Consider the following 16,886-nt stretch of genomic DNA (forward strand, 5'->3'; position numbering starts at 1 on the left):
CCCCCCCCCCCCCCCCCCGACTGGGGATGTGCCCGCAACCAAGGCACATGCCCCTGATCAGAATCGAACCTGGGACCCCTCAGTCCGCAGGCCAATGCTCTATCCACTGAGCCAAACCGGTTAGGGCTCTTGCTCCACTTTAACAAGAGAACAATTTTTAGAATTAGTAGATAGCATTATAGGAATAGTATATACAAGAAAAATATGTGAACCCCCAATTAGTGGAATGGCTTTGGCTTTACATCAAAAGTTTGGTGGTTGAGTGAATGCACATTTATATGTTTTAACTTAAAAATATCTGTTTAATGCCATGCACACACATACACACACAACCTTAATTATTATAATTCCTTGCTTTGACTAAAGAACTACTGGTCCAGCCCTGGCCGGGTAGCTCAGTTGGTTCGAGTGTTGTCCCAATACTCCAAGGTTGTAGGTTCGATCTCTGGTCAGGGCATATACAAGAGTCATCCAATGAATGCATAACTAAGTGGAACAATAAATCAATGTTTTTTTCTCTCTCTCAAATCAATCAATTAAAAAAATAACTATTGGTCCAATACATAAGAGGATTTCTATCATATTAATAAATAATAGAACAAAAGGGTCCCACATTCAGGGTATAAGTGCATTTCAATATTTGGAATTCCAGAATATTGAAGAGCTTTCAGGATGAAAAAGGAAAAAATGGTGGAAATTGATACAGTGATAGCATTCAGTGAGATTTTCACAGAAATCACTGTGCCAGTCTTTGCCAGGAGGCACTAAGCATGAAAAGCCACAAGGGGAAGGCGAGATGGGAAACTTACCTCTCCATTTCAGAAAAGAAATATAAATCACTGAGGGCAAAGTTGACAGTGATAACCCTGTGGCCAAATATACGGCGCTTCATAAAGATTACATCTCCATTCTCCTCTGCACTCCGGACATTTGAGTGATGTGGGGATGGGCGTGCTGGTACATTTGGTGATGCAGGGTAATCTGAAAAAGAAAGAGGAAGGAATGAACATCTAGCTTGAGCAAGTCCCTCTTAAGCCTGAAGCCTTCAATCTGGGCATAATTAAAGTGAAAGACGACGGACACACCTTTGGGCCTACTGAAATAGTGACTCCCTCCCATTGGGCTCGACCTTTCACTTGGACTTGAAGGACTGCTGGAAAAGCCATCTGCTCAGATGGTATGACAACATACATACCAAAAAGAAATCAACCAAGTATTGAAAGGTGTCTTCCTGATGCTGGTCTAATAGAGATAGGAGCACACTGTAATTATGCCAATCCCTAACATGGCTGCAGAAACTGAACATGCAGAGGTGACCTTCAAAGTAGAGTGTGTGGTTCTGATGCTGCTTATTCGAGGTTTATCAGGGAAGTAGTTTAGAAGTAAACTGGGGAAGAAGCACAAAGAAAAAGCCCAAACAGGAAGGGTAAAGAGGTTAACTAAGAAGCAGAGGGTAGGAAGCTAGAGTAGAAACATGACAGGAATGAATAAAGGAGAAGATTCTTCAAGGTTTGGGTTGTGTGTCAGAAAACCAAGGCAGTTATTTTAGAAAGTCTCTTGATGAGGATATATTCAAAGAAACCCACTCATAGGGATTCAGGGCTTAGGAGAGAATAGTTTTGGACTGGATCCGACAAGTAGGCCCTAGTTCATTGCCTGGCTGGGTTTACCAGTAAGAAACTGTCTAGTGGGATTCGTTCTGATGGGAGGGTGACTACAATATTCAGTAAATACCTCTCACTTTCTGTGTCCCAGACACTGTGCTAGGTCCTAGGGTTACAAAGCGTAAGGTCTCTCCCGACTTTCTTACAGTCTCTCTTTCTCTATCTCTGAGACTTGCATTTGAAGGGAAAAAGAGTTTGAATAATAGTGGAAATTGATATGATCATCAGGGATTTTAGGAAAGAGCATGCCAAATCCACCCAAGAAATCTGGATGCAGGGTCAGGTTGACAAGTCTTCTCTGGTAGGGGTTGGGCAGATATGATCTGTATTATTTGCCTGTTTCTATAGCAAATGCTCCCACCATGGTTGATTTCAATCTATCAATGGTTTGTCAACCAGCTCACAAAATACCTAAATGCTTAACAATTGGCTTTCAACTGGGCTAAGGTCATAACGGTGGATTTTTTTTTTTAAAGCAAGAGCCAATTATATGCTGGCTACAGGAAAAACACTTTAAATGTAAGGCTTTAAATAGGTTATAAGGAAAGGAATGGAAAAAGTCACATAGGCTAACACTAATAAAATGTGATAGTGGCTATTTTAATATCAGGCAAAGTACATTTCAGAGAAAAGAATATCACCCAGGATAAAGAAGGTCCTTTCATGATGAGAAATGGGTCAATTAATTGGAGGACATAATTCTGGAAAAGACTATAGTGGTGGACCACTGGTCGGGCAGAGCTCCTGTGGAGTTGCAGGAGCGTCTTTTTCTTGGGCTCCCATACAATGCTGGGGATGTAGGAAGTCGAAAGAAGGTGAAATTGGACTTCTTACATCCTGGGCATAAGAGGTTGAATTGATTTTACTTAAAAGAAGAAACAAAAGAGCTAGAACTAATTTTTTTAAATATGTTTTTATTGATTTTTTTAGAGAGAGAGGAAGGAAAAGGGGGAGAGAGAGAAACATTGATGTGAGAGAGAAACACGGATCTGCTGCCTCCTGCATGCCCCCTATTGGGGATCAAGCCCGAAACCCAGGCATGTCCCCTGACAGGGAATTGAACTGGTGACCTTTCGGGGCATGGGTCGATGCTCATCCAACTGGGCCACACCAGCCAGGACTAGGATTATTCTTAAATCCTAAATGTTTGGTTGTGAAGCAGTCCATAAGACATACATACAAAAAATTTTTGCAAGTTAGGAAATACAATAATAATACTACAATTCCAATAGAAAAATAGACAAAGGACATATAAACAGTTCAAAAAGAATACAAATGACCAATAAATTAAGGTGCTCAAATACTAAAAAAATGTACATAAGAATTGTACATTGTTTTTCATCTACCAGACTGCCAATTTCTAAAAAATGTATAAGAGCCCATGTGGGTGATAATGTGGCCTTCATTTATACTCTTGGTGAGAGTTTAATTAGTGCAGTGGTTTTAGAAGGCCACAACTGAACTATTTTTAACCATTTACCCATTACTTCCATTTTTAAAAATGTATTTCATAGAAACTGACAGTTGCAAAATAAGTTTTGCAGCATTGTTTGTTGAAGTGACAGCTGGAACAACGCAAAAAGTCATCAAAAGAGACACAAGATTTGTGACTCTCAAACCCTCTAATCTCATCTCACTTTCCCCATCTCATTAATCTCCAGTCCAACTGGAGATTAATGGCCTCAAGTTCCTGATCTGCACCATCCCCTCTTTCCTGTTTTAGGATTATATGCAGACCTAGAAATCACTCCCTTCTATGTTGCCTGCCTAACTCGCTCATCTCTGAAACTCAACTTTATGTCATTTTTGGTATGTTTCTCTCCTGATCCTCCCCCTGGACTAATTAGGGTCTCCCTGCAATCATCAATAGGATCACTCATCACAATGTATAATAATAAAAGCATAATATGCTAATTAGACTGGACAGCTGAACAACCTTCTGGATGTCATTCCAGATGTCCTTCCAGACAAAGCCGCAGTGGCGGGGGCTGAGGCAGAGGTGGTTAGGGGTGATCAGGCAGGCAGGCGAGCAGTTAGGAGCCATCAGGCAGGCAGGCAGGCGAGTGGTTAGGAGCCAGTGGTCCAGGGATCGGGCTTAAATTGGCAGTCTGGCATCCCCCAAGGAGTCCCAGATTGCGAGAGGGTGCAGGCTGGGCTGAGGGGGCCCCCTCCCTTCCGCCATGCATGAATTTTGTACACTAGGCCTCTAGTGATATAATAATAGCAAGAATACTGGCTAACGCTTTCACAGCACTTACCATTGCCCAAAATAGTTCTAACATTATATATATTTATATATATACACACACACACACACACACACACGCTTAATCCTCACAACAATTCTCTGAGACAGGCACAATTATTTCCATTCTACAGATGAGGAAACTGAGGCACAAAGCCACTTTCACAAGGTCCTCCCATTAGAAAGTGCCAGATTCAAACCCAGGAAATCTGGTTCCAACATCTGTGGCTCTTACTTGCTGCCTTGCCCTCAAAACTGGAGGTACCTTGAGGGCAGATCCTGTGCTGCACGCTCACTACTGTACCCCCAGCAAAGTGCCTGCCACGTTCTCAAAAAGGGCGTTGAGTGAATGAACGAAACAATTTAATAAATCTCTTACTACTAACAAACAACATCAGCAAATAGTTTGGTAAAATGTGAGATCTCGCACTGCTTTAGCCTAGTCCTCCACCCTTTCGGGGTCCCTGAGCAGATGCCACTGGACTCCCATCCTCTCTAGGCTGGCCTGGGCTTGGCTTTGCACCCAGAACCTGGACTTCTTGCTGGACCCCAGGCTAATGCAGACATGAATGACACAAAGCCATACCCCTGCAGCTTCTTCTCTGAGCCAGTCCTGCTACTGAAATCAACAGGGAAGGACAGCAAACAGACATGTGACTTACTTTCCTTGTTGTTAAGTTCCAGGTGGAGATATTTTTCAAATTCCTGGCGCAAGTTGACATTGTTCATGCATCTGCGGTACTTACAAAAGCTCTTGATAAAGCCGACCAATTTCGGCCAGATTCTTTTCTGGGGAAAGAGAGAGGGTATGACATAGTTAGTACAGCTGCTGTCCACTGAGAGTTAACTATGCCCCGGAACTCGACATTCTTTACATGCAATCCTCACAACACCTCCTTTAAAAAGGAATAATCTTAAGCTCCAGTTAAAAGCCCAGGAAATTCAGGTCAGAGAACTTGTATAACCTTCCCCAGGTTAAGCAGCTGCTGAGAAGATTCTGGCTTCAACCAGGCATGTCTGGGGCCATTGGCAAATGAAGGTTTGAGTTGCCGTAATTGAGAAAGGATTTGTCCGAGCTAAAAACAGGAAGAAACAGAGGACAGAGATAAGTATGACTCACAAGGCGGGAATAATGGCGCAGGCAGATTTTGAAATGTTGAAAAAAATAAGGAAATGAATAAAACTATTTCTAAGCATTTAAAAAAGAAAAACTAATAATTAGATGCAGACACTCATACACCACACGCTCGTACACTCTCACACACAAATTCATTTGGTAAGTTTCTTCATCCATTTCTTCATAGAGACCTAGTGAACATTCTCTAGTTCATTTACCCCTTGAAAAATGGATGTTGAGGGCCAGAAAGCATCTGGCTGATCTAGTTTTGTTGTCTCGTTCTACAGGCAGGTAACCTCAGTAGAAACACGGCTTCAGAGAGCCGGAGGTAAAGTTAAAAAACCCATGGAGTTAGAATCAGAAACTTTGAGTCTGGAACCTAGCTCACCCTAATTGTATACAGTTTGAGCCAACTTACTTAAACCATGAGTCCATGTCTCCACGTGTAAGACAGAAACAAATGGTTGTGGTGAGGGTTAGTGATGATATATGAAAACCCTAATACAGTACTTAGCACAAAGTAGGCTTATGTACATGTTGGTTTTCCATTTATCTTTTCTTATCTAAGAGCAACAGGAAGACCTGAAAGTAAAACAAAGCATCGGGTTCTGAGTGCAGTATTCTTTCCAATGTCCTATGTGATCTTTCCTGGTACCCTGACATGGAGTTGATGCATGTATGGAGGAAATACAAAGAAGAAAGGCCAGGGAAGCCCATTTCCATACCTGGGGTATTGGGTCAATGGGCATAGGAATGATTTTCAGAAATATCGGGGCATTATCTTTCGAGTCAGAGGTCAAGTTTTTCTGATATAAACTAACTCTATAATACATTGAACCAAGATTATTTAAGAGATTATTTAGGATTCTTTTTATTTTTTTCTCCAACCCTATGAAGACTTTCCTGAATAGCATGCCTGTCTTCTCTTTCTTCCCTTTTTATCTCCTCCAGTGGGAGAAAGAATGAGTTAGATGACTGATGAGTTTGGAAGAAGGAAGCAGGTATGGCCTGCTCTGGGCCCTTTGCACTCTCTCTGGGAAGTGTTTGTCTTCAGGACACATGCTCAGGCCTGCCCTTTCTCATACAGGAAGGGGCTCACTCAGGTAAGTGGGGGCCTAAGTTGTGCCATTATGCTATCGTGACTGGACATGTGAATGTAAAAGAGAAAGGATGATCAAACCCTTTTGACTTCCTGGTCAATTCATGTCCTTGAAAGTAGCTGTCAGCAATAAAAAACAAACAAACAAAACCCAAACACAAAAAACAGAAACCTGACATTTTCATCTCCATCAGTACCTGCTGCCTCTCACAAAGACAGCAGAGAGCGACTTCTTTAAATTCCCACTTAATTTCTATGAGACTCAGATTCCTCCTTCATAAAACGGGGTTTCAGAAACCTACCCCAGAGAGTAGTTGTTTTGGTGACTGAATAAGCTAACAGCGCAACTGTTTTGTATGGGCGACAATACCTAGGCAGTGGCTTTCTCGTCCCCAGTGTCTGGTCTGCACTGGCTTCCTCACTCACCTGGGGTTCCTGCATTTGCATTGATGAAGTCTTCGAGGGCTTCCTATACACAGTTCGTATTTGAGCTTGCACTTCCTGAGGAAAATCTGGGAACAGCTCTTGGTATTCTTTAAACCTACCAGGAGGAGGTCAGGAATGTCACAGAAGGCCAAAGCCTGGGCACACCAACAGGAGCAGCCAAGGCAAACCTATCTCTGCTTTTGGAGGAAGTCAAAGTAGAAATTGGGGAACATCAAGATAGTCAAAAATAGTCTCCTTAATATTTCCATCCTTTGCTAATGTCAGCCTGCCCGTCCCATCAATGCTATATTGTTCCTGTTCAGACAAATGAACAGAAGTGTGTGTGTGAGAGTGTGTGTGTGTGTGCATGCCCGCACATCCATGTAGGTAGGTAAGAAGGTTCAAGATAAGTTCGGCTTTTCTTTTGTAGGGAGGCTCTGACGATGAACTCTGTGAGTGTATTATGAGACTTGAATCATGTGGCTTGCAGCAGCCAATGGGCAGCTCCAGAAAGGCTCACTGCCTCCACTAAGCAATACTCACCACTTTTCTTCCAGAGATTTCATGACACAGCTCTGGAGGATTAACAATGAGTTTGTGCTGAGACGACCCTTCTGAGAGACTTCTCTGATGATAGGGTCATCACACTGCAGCACTTCTTCTAGAAAATTACATGGAGAGCGGGAGAGAGGAGGGGAGAGGGGGAGGGGAGGGGAGGGGAAGGGAGGCAGAGGGGGAGGGGAGAGAAGCCATCATCTCTCGGCTATCATTTCTAAAGTAGCTGGTGTTTTTTTCATCTCAGAGTCTTACAGTCCCTTATTCTCAATCTGGTTAGACTGATCTCTCCACAGATTGCTTGAAAATCTCAAACACATCTTCAGGTGTTACGTGCAAGAGTATTTGTAGAGCAAATACTGTTCCTATTCTAGTTTAGTTCCACTCAAATCTCAGATAAGTGTGTAAAGGGAATAAATATTTAAAAGACTCATTTCTGCAGTTAGTTTGAAGTTTTTGGTTCAGGAAGAGAGCAGAAAGGTAAAGGATTAAAGTTAATTGCTGAGGCAAATGAGAAATCCAAGATTACAAGTAAGTATTGTAAGGGCAATACAATTTTTGTTGAAAGACTATGGTGTTCACTTCTGGCTCATTCAAAACAATGTACAGAACTTGATATCCTGACACTTAATAAATAAACATTTCTTACAAGATTTGCCAATTTTACCTCTTTTTTGACTTGTACAAGATCTATAACCTTTCTTGGTTGACCACAAGCAAAACACACACTCAGACACACACACACACACACACACACACACACACACACACACACGCACACACCATCTCTGTCAAAACAGTAGGCTTCATCTTTATTACTTGGCTTGTTTATCTCCAAGATGGAACCAAGCTCACCCCCTTTAGTTTGCCTTCAGACTTATAGGTCAATACTTTACATTCAACTTCTGCTTCTGGCCAAATGAATTTACAGGGTCAGATTTACCCTCCCACCTTAGGCAAGAAAACAAGGCAAAATTATGAGGATTTTCCAAGGGTTAGCTCTGCTTCCTGGCACAATTACCTTTATAACCTATGAGTGGTGGACACGCTTGCTTTGCATAGAGTTTACTCTCGCTTTTGTATCTAACTCCAGTGTAGTTGATTTGAAGGTCAAACAACTTGAGTCTGAATTCAAGTTGCACCAATTGGATAAGTTAGTTAGCTCCTCTGTTTCACCTTCTGCATTAGTTAAGTAGAGCTATTTATCCCTACCTTTTAGGGATTAAATAAAATCCCATTTTCAGGGTAAAATTAACTGAGAGTATGTATTTCACATATAAATGCAAGTGTTTTGCACTTGGCTTCTTTTACTACCAATATTTCTAATTGATTGGTGTTCTCTGCTTTCACCATCCCTCTTAATCTTTGTTTCAATACTGCCCCATGTGGCCGCTATTCTGTTATGCTCCCTTAGGAGACTCAAGACCAGCTCTTTTCCAGACTCTTCTATGATACTAAAGGGAGAAGCAAACAGTATCAGGAGGAAGCTGCATACCAGCAGGGACTATGTCAGAGAAATAAGTCTCCATTACATTTTCAACAAGAGACTTGGAGACCTGTTCATCTGTCTCAATACTGATCTTCTGTAATGCCATCAGGAATTGCAATGGGCCCTCAGCCTTCCGTTCTTTGAGGAACTCCGTGAAGTACTCCAAGTGCTGTACATTTCGAAAGACTTCTGCCAGGTTTCTGGAAACAAGAAAGCATCACTGGTTGAGAGAATGGATGGTGACCCTGAATTCTGTTCCACTTAAGGAATGGGGAAGGGCTTCTCCCGGGCTGCGGGACCTTTAACTATGTGTGAAGATCAGGGTGAATGAATTGGTTACTCTTATTTCCTTGGAGATAAATTTTTATGTGTCCATCCTAAGCGTGGTTCAATCATTTGCCAACATCAATGGAAGAGGACGAGAGGTATTTTAAAGGGGCTAATTTTTTTTTTTCTAGAACCACCTTCTTTCTGCATTATGGATTCAAAACAACCCCTAACTGGCAATCATTTCAGTGGGTAGAGCAAGAGTGATCAGCAATTATTGATCAATATTTCTAAATTGCCTTTGCTGATTTCCTTTTCACTGTTCCTTAAATAAAGGTGCTCCTAATGTTTCATTCTCAATCCTCTTGAATTTTGCCTTATGACTCCTCCCTCTCCCCTCCCCGCCCCCCATCCTTACCTCCTCTGTGATCTCAATTTTCATTCATATGGTAAACCTATGTTTCTAGTCTTTTTGTCATTCAATAGTTTGATTATGATGTGCCTAGGTGTGAATATTTTTAAGTTTACCCTACTTGGGATTCATTCAGCTTCTAGTATGTTTTGAGTAAGTACTCAACCATTGCATATTCAAATATTTTTCCTGCCCCTTTATCTCTCTCCTGATATTTCCATTATTTGTATGTTGGTGTTCTTGATGGTGTCTCACAGTTCTCTTATTTTGTGATGTTTTCACACTGGATAATGTCTGCTGAGCTAATTTTAAGTTCACAAATTCTTCTGCCAACTCAAATCTGCTATTGATTCTTTCTAGTGATTTTTTCATTTCAATTATCATACTTTTCCAATGTTTTATTTGGTTCTATTTTATAATATTTATCTTATTAGATATTTTCATTTGATGAATCATTATCATAATACTTTCCTTTAATTTTTTTAAACATGCCACAACCTTTAATTCATTGAACATATTGCTTAGAAGTCCTTAGAGTTCAATATCTGAATCACTTCAAAGATAAAAGTTTCTAATGAGTGCTCTTTCCTCTCTGTGTACGAGCCATCCTTTCCTGTGTGTTGTTTTTTTTGGGGGGGGGGAGAATGGGGGTATGCATAATTTTTTAACTGAAAATTTAGATGACATAATTTATAGAGTTCTAAAATTTTTGACAGGTTTGTCCAGTTTTACCATTTGAAGAGACAATTTTTTGAAGTTCTTACTCTACCATTGCAGAAGTCCAATTCCTCACCTTCAGTGTTTTGTTTTGTTTTTTAATCTGTATCTTCCCTTGTATATCTACTAGAAGCCTAGTGCATGAAAATTTGTGCACTCGGGGTGGAGGGTCCCTCAGCCCGGCCTGTGCCCTCTTGCAGTCCGGGAGTCCTCAGGGGATATCCAATTGACGGCTTAGGCCTGCTCCCCTGAGGAGTGGGCCTAAGCCACAGTCTGGCCTCCCTCTGTAGGAGGTGACCCCTGTGGGCTGATCTGGGGATGGCGAGTGGCCGGCCCCGCCCTGAATCGCTTGGCTATTGCCGCTGCCTGTGGCCTCCCTTTGTAGGAGGCGACCAGGCAGGCGATCAGGGGTTGACAGGAGCCCCCATCGCCCTGCCACTGGTTGCCGCTGCCCTCCACCCACTCCATCGCCATCCCCTCCCTCTGCCCGCTGGCACACGCCTTGGCTGGCCTGGCACCACCTGCTCACCGACCAGTTGTTCCGCTGTTTGGTCGATTTGCATATTTACTTTTATTATATAGGATTCCACTTTTAACTTCAGGTTTTTAATATCACTTGCCCAAACAACTGCCAAAACCTTCCAACTATTATTTCTGCCTTTAGTATGAGTCTCTGACTCATCATACTATTTTTATGTCTACCAGAGTAATATTTTAAAAATCCATATAATAGGGTGTGTTTTGTTTTGTTTTGCTACTCCTGTTCCAACAAACCCCCATGAATCCTTATTGCCACTTAATCAACACAAATTCCTTAATAATTCACTCAAAACCTTCTTTCAGTTATTTTAATCTCAATCTAGGTTTCTAATTTTATATTTTATGTCTAAATTCTTCCCAAGTATTCTGTGCTTTAACACCACTGGACTATTTTCAAATTCCACTTTCATACTTCTGAGTTTATTTCTTCGTGTCATCTCTTCAGTTTGGAAGATTTAGCTCTACCCACAAAACACTCCCCTTCTTTGCAATTGAATTGCTCCATGCAGATCAGGGCCTCTTTTAATATTCTAAGTTTTCCTAACCCTCATACAAAATTTCCTCCTTCAATTATGCTCTTATAGCAATTAGTCAATATTTTATCATAACATTTAAAGGTCAGTATTGTAGTTTATTTAGATATGTATTGGATTAAGGGCAAGGACTATGTCTTTATTTGTATCATTAGTATCCACAGAATGTCTGGAACACTGTGTATGATCAAAAACTGTTTAGTACATTGAATTTTGGACTAAGGAAAAGGTTTAAGAGAGTTGCAACTGTGGTATACCTGCACCATTCTGCTGTGGTCCTAATGGAGTCGTGAAACTAGACTATATAACCCTGCATAGTCCCTCTAGAATTTAATGATCTTATAAATATATGATCTAGAAAAGACTTCTGTGATATTCACTTTCAACTAATTTGGAAAATACGAATCTCTGTAGATATAGTGAAAAGTAGCAAGTAGTACAAATTAGAATATCAAACAGAATAAAGATTAAACCTCAGGGATTAATTTCATTCCTTGAAAGGGAGGAAAAACCTCTCTAGAGTATTTAGAAGAGACAGAGGGCTTTTCAGCCCCTGTGAAGGCTAACAGTAACTGAAAACATACTTCTGGGAACTTTTCTCTCCAAATACTCTGCTAGTGATGTTGACTACCAAACTTGTACATGCTAATCTATCTCTATCCTCTGTAAGAGAACTTTCCATGTCACTAGTCATTAATAGATAGTGAATTAAAAAAATGAATGACTGGACAGCTGACATGACTCAGTGGTTGAGCATTGACCTATGAACCAGGAGGTCACCATTCGATTCCCGGTCAGGGCACATGCTCGGGTTGCGGGCTTGATCCCCAGTGTGGGGCGTGCAGTTCGATTCCCGGTCATAATTCTCTCTCATCATTAATGTTTCTCTCTCTCTCCCCCTCTCCCTTCCTCTCTGAAATCACCAAAAATATATTTAAAACAAACAAACAAATGTTTCTCCCCCTCTCCCTTCCTCTCTGAAATCACCAAAAATATATTTAAAACAAACAAACAAAATTAATTAAATAAATAAATAACAAATGAATGACTGAACGAATGTCCTGGCTTACAAGAAAATGTTAGTCAAGAAGGTAGTAAACATACCTAAAAAATAAAGAGCAGTACAAAATAGTACATGGTAAGTGTTTGGGGTTATATTTTAGGGGTTTAGTGTTTCAGAGGAGAGGGAGTCATACATTTGGATAACTTCTATGTAGAGGTGGCATTTGTACTAAGAAAAGTGGATAAAGGTGAGGGGGCACTCCTGAAAGCACGGGCCACAGAGTCTTTGCCAGCAGTGGGATCTTACCAGAGGCCGACTCTTGGATTGATTGTGAGGGGGAGAGACAAGAAGTAAGGACCCAGATAAGAGGCTTCTACAGTCACACGCAATCCAGAAAACACAAATATGCAAGGACGCATGTACAAAGACGAATATTATGGTACTGCTGCTAGCAATAACAAATTGAAGATAACATAAATAGCCAAAACCGGTTTGGCTCAGTGGATAGAGCGTCGGCCTGCGGACTGAAGGGTCCCGGGTTCGATTCCGGACAAGGGCATGTACCTGGGTTGCGGGCACATCCCCAGCGGGAGATGTGCAGGAGGCAGCTGATCGATGTTTCTATCTCATTGATGTTTCTAACTCTCTATCTCTCTCCCTTCCTCTCTGTAAAAAATCAATAAAATATATTTAAAAAAAAAAAGATAACATAAATATCCATGAAAAACATATAGTTAAATAAATCATGCTACATCCATTCGATGGAAGAAAGTAGACCTGTGCACATACTGACATGAAAGGATGTCCATAATAGTTTGCTATGTTGAAAAACTTACTGTATAATACATATTGCATGGTGCCGGGTTTCAAAAACATACAGTGATTTAAAATACTTAGTATGCTTGTGCATGTATATGCGATATATGGAAAAGAGTGTGGACATTACCACAGAAAAATAGGCTCATGCTGAACTCCAGGGCTGTGCCTGGAGATATTGGTGTCACCAGATCCTATGTCTTACCTGGGTCTGTGTGAAGGCTTCCTTACAACAGGAATCTTTTTTAAGGACGCTTCCTTATGTGGGGGTGAATGTGTCCTTGATTCTCTGGTAATCTGACGATAGACTTTATACTGGTAATCTAATGAGAAGTCACAACATTGGGCAACACCACGTTATAAAGAACATTGCAGAGAAGAAGAAGGGACAAAGTAGCAAGAGTGCATGTGGGAAAACCACAGTCCGCACAACTGCTGCCATCTCAGGCCATTAGTGCTGGGAGTGCATGGGCCATGAGGGCATAAGAGACTTGGGGAGGAGTCTAACCCCTGACCCTAATATCAGTCCAGGCTGTGTTATTTACGTCTGCCGGCTATTAGGCCTAGAGCCCACCTTCCTTAGAAAACTGCTGAGACCTACTCCATCATACTTCTTATCATTTCAGCACCAAACAGCATCTCTCCCCCAAGCAGTCATTTTTACTAGACTGTACTCCACGTGACAGTCTCCCCGGACACCTCTGCTGCCTCCTCCGAAACCCTTCCACTTGTCCTCTGGAACCCCTGCTTTGTCATCACTAAACTCACGGATTCTTTTTAAAAATATATATATTTTATTGATTTTTTACAGAGAGGAAGGGAGAGGAATAGAGAGTTAGAAACATTGGATGAGAGAGAAACATTGATCAGCTGCCTCCTGCACACTCCCTACTGGGGATGTGCCCACAACCAAGGTATATGCCCTTGACTGTAATCAAACCTGAGACCTTTCAGTCCACAGGCCGACGTTCTATCCACTGAGCCAAACCAGTTAGGGCAAACTCACGGATTCTTGCTTGACCTCCTCATTAAGAGTTCCCCCCACCTTCTGGCTTTAACAGAAACCATTCCCTTTCCTGAGGACACTGCTTGCACAGGAAACTTCTCAAGTGGTATTCTGTCGCACCATAGTACACAATTTGGAGTGGGTGTCTGGTGCCCTATTGCCACTTAGAAACCATTATTTCAAAAATATGTTAAAAACATTACTTTTTAAGAATGACAGGCTCCAAGCATTTTAGTATTCAAAGAGCCTTTTGAGGTTGTTAATATCGTAGAAAATAATGCAGACTTTTGCAAGGGCAGGGATGGCATATTACTCATCTTGCCCCTCCAGAAATTAGAACATGGCCTGGTTATAGTAAATCCTTTATAAACTATTTATTAACTAGAATGTCCCCCCACCCCACACACACATAGGACATTTTTGTCTGGTTTGGTAATACGTTCAGTGACAGATAATATGCCAAAGGATTGGAAACAGTAGAAACATATACTGAGTCTAATACGCAATTGAATAGGTGAAAAAGTACAATCCAGACAATGGAAGACCAGATATTAAAAAACAAAACAAAGAACCCCAAGAAACCTCCCAATAAAAAACACCTAGAAATGCTGGCTAAAAGAGTAACATACGTTCAAACTTGTAAGGAAGCCTGTAAGACATTACTACAAACCAAAATAGAAACGTAGGGATCAGAAGCAAAGAGAAGGTTAGAAACTAGAGGGTAAGCTGACACCAACAGTGCATCTGCCCTGGAGGCATTTGCCGTGTTCAAGTTCAGAACAGGACCCAAGACAAAGCCGTGCGCCCTTAGAAAATGGGCAGAGAAACCCATTGGCCACTGCTTTTACGTTCAAGGCATTTGACAAGTATGAAAATTGTTACTGAGAAATACAGAACTTTTTTGGTGGGCTCTCAAGGTAGAAGACAGCAAAACTGCAAAACAGCAAAGGAGAAGAGGCCCTGAAGAGCACCCCAGGCTTTCAGTTGGGACCACCCCCTCAAAAGGAAGGAAAACCAGAACTCGCTCACCCATCAAAAGGCATGGAAGCTAGTTCTGAACCAGCTCTAACCCTCAGTGGGTGAAGGTCATCTGGATGTGCCTGTTCAGTGTGTGTGAGAAGCAAAGCAAACCCTCTCCAGAGGATAGTAAGGTCACCCAGAGCCTCAAATCATCCCTACAAACTTGTACCAACAGCACGTTCACAAATAAAGCAGAAAGAACAAGGCATTTCAAAAGATGACCGAAAACCAAGGAGAAAAACAACAACACATGACACTTGAAAAAAACATGGCAGGAAATCCAAATATGGACTTTAAAATTACTACTATTCATTTAATGTAAGCAATTAAAAGAGAAAAAATATCAACACGGACTGAGTATCGCAAAAAGGAAAAAAAATAAATTCTAAAAATAAAAGGTTTAATGACTGAAATGTAGAAAATTGAGAGTTAAGAAATGGGTAAGATGACAAATTATAAATAGCTGAGTGAGGATTGTTGAACTAGGAGTAAGACCCAAAGAAAATATCTATACTGAAACAAAGAGAGAAAAAAGAAATATGAAAAAACAGAGTAAAGCATATGAGACATGGGGAATGTGGCTGAAATGTCAAAAATATGTGGCCTAGCCAGTGTGGCTCAGTGGTTGAGCAAGGTCAGACCCTCCTGAGGGACAGCCACACCCCTGTGAGATGATACAGATGTTATAAAAGCCCCTTGCCTCAGTGAGGGACCATGCTAAAGTGTCACCTGGCTCTCCAGCTTCTTACAAGGATCTGAGGAGGTCTACTGTAACCGCCTAACAGTCAGCGCCTACCTCTGCCCAGTGCTGCTTTCCTCTCATTCCCTTACAGGTGTTATTCCCAACAAACCTCCTTCTATAAATCTCTGACTCCAGGGAACTTTGCAGAAGATAAATCTGCATTATTTAAAAGCCCAGAGTAATAACTAGGCAAGAAGGCAGGAATTAACTATTTTCATCCTCATCCTCATTCACTTATCACTGCATCTCATTTTCATGATGCCCTTCTATGACTTTGTAGGAGGGGGCAGGAGCTGGGAGACAGTCTGACCATCCCTCATTTCAAACAAAGCACGGTTCCCCTTTTGGTTTTTGGCTCATTGCGTTGGGAGATTCTTTCGTACTGGGCTGTCTCCAATCTTTCTGTGGGTTTAAACACTTACCCATCTTACTAGTAGGTGCTTTTTCACAATATATTTTGTAGTCCTCACTTATCTTCTCTATGGCCACCTTTGGATACTTGTAGCAGAGTTCCTCAAAGGACATTTTCTCTATATCTATCAAGTAGAGAAAAACAGGAGAGAGTCTAGTTGACCACTCTGGGGTCAAAGATTTATATGCTTTTGTTGAAAGTATTGCCTTTTACACATTATTTAAGTACGACAATAATGTTCTAATGGAATGTCCATATGCAAGGAACACAAGTTCTCTAAGCCAGATTAGAAGCAAGGAAAGGCCGTGGGCCACCCCTCCAGCGTGGGAGGATTCTGTCCTTCTTGGAGACACCTGACCCGTGGGGACCTTCTGCCCAGGCACACCCAGTTGTCCTGGAACTCCCAGGGCAGTCTAGTGCTTTCTGAGCGATACTGGTGGAGTCCAGAAGGAATCCTAGCGTGTGGACTCACAGAAGTCAGTTGTCCTTATGACAATTGCCACTGTTGTCAATAGCGCCTCTCAGCCAAGGGTGTCTGGCTATAAGTTGCAAGAGCGGTGGCTTATTTCTGTAGAAGATCTAGGTTTCTAGTCCTCCCTTGCTGAGCAGCCTCGGGCAACCTTTCCACCTCTCTGGGACCAATTTGCTCTGTATGAAAGCTGAGAGCATCTAGTTCTGGTGCTCTGTGAGTTTCTGGAGCAGCCTGAGTAGAGGCATCAGCCTCCTGAGCAGACAGAGCTCCAAGATGGACAAATGCACAGGAGGCCCTTATCAGGTCAGACCCCTGTTCCAAAAATGCAGCGGTGGATGAAACCATCATGTT

General features: G+C 41.7%; 1 protein-coding gene across 1 annotated transcript in view; it reads right to left on the minus strand.

Annotated features, from left to right (window-relative positions):
* Positions 1-16,886, minus strand: part of RGSL1 (regulator of G-protein signaling like 1) — a 76,150-nt gene that overhangs the window by 13,027 nt on the left and 46,237 nt on the right. Inside the window, exons 11-17 of the mRNA XM_014528357.1 lie at positions 16,074-16,187; positions 13,089-13,206; positions 8,602-8,795; positions 7,095-7,212; positions 6,552-6,666; positions 4,572-4,698; positions 810-981 (exon numbers count right to left, since the gene is read on the minus strand). Coding sequence (XP_014383843.1) covers positions 810-981; positions 4,572-4,698; positions 6,552-6,666; positions 7,095-7,212; positions 8,602-8,795; positions 13,089-13,206; positions 16,074-16,187 — 958 coding nt within the window. The remainder of the gene's footprint in view (positions 1-809; positions 982-4,571; positions 4,699-6,551; positions 6,667-7,094; positions 7,213-8,601; positions 8,796-13,088; positions 13,207-16,073; positions 16,188-16,886) is intronic.

The sequence above is a fragment of the Myotis brandtii genome, unplaced genomic scaffold, assembly GCF_000412655.1.
Source record: "Myotis brandtii unplaced genomic scaffold, ASM41265v1 scaffold630, whole genome shotgun sequence".
NCBI lineage: Eukaryota > Metazoa > Chordata > Mammalia > Chiroptera > Vespertilionidae > Myotis > Myotis brandtii.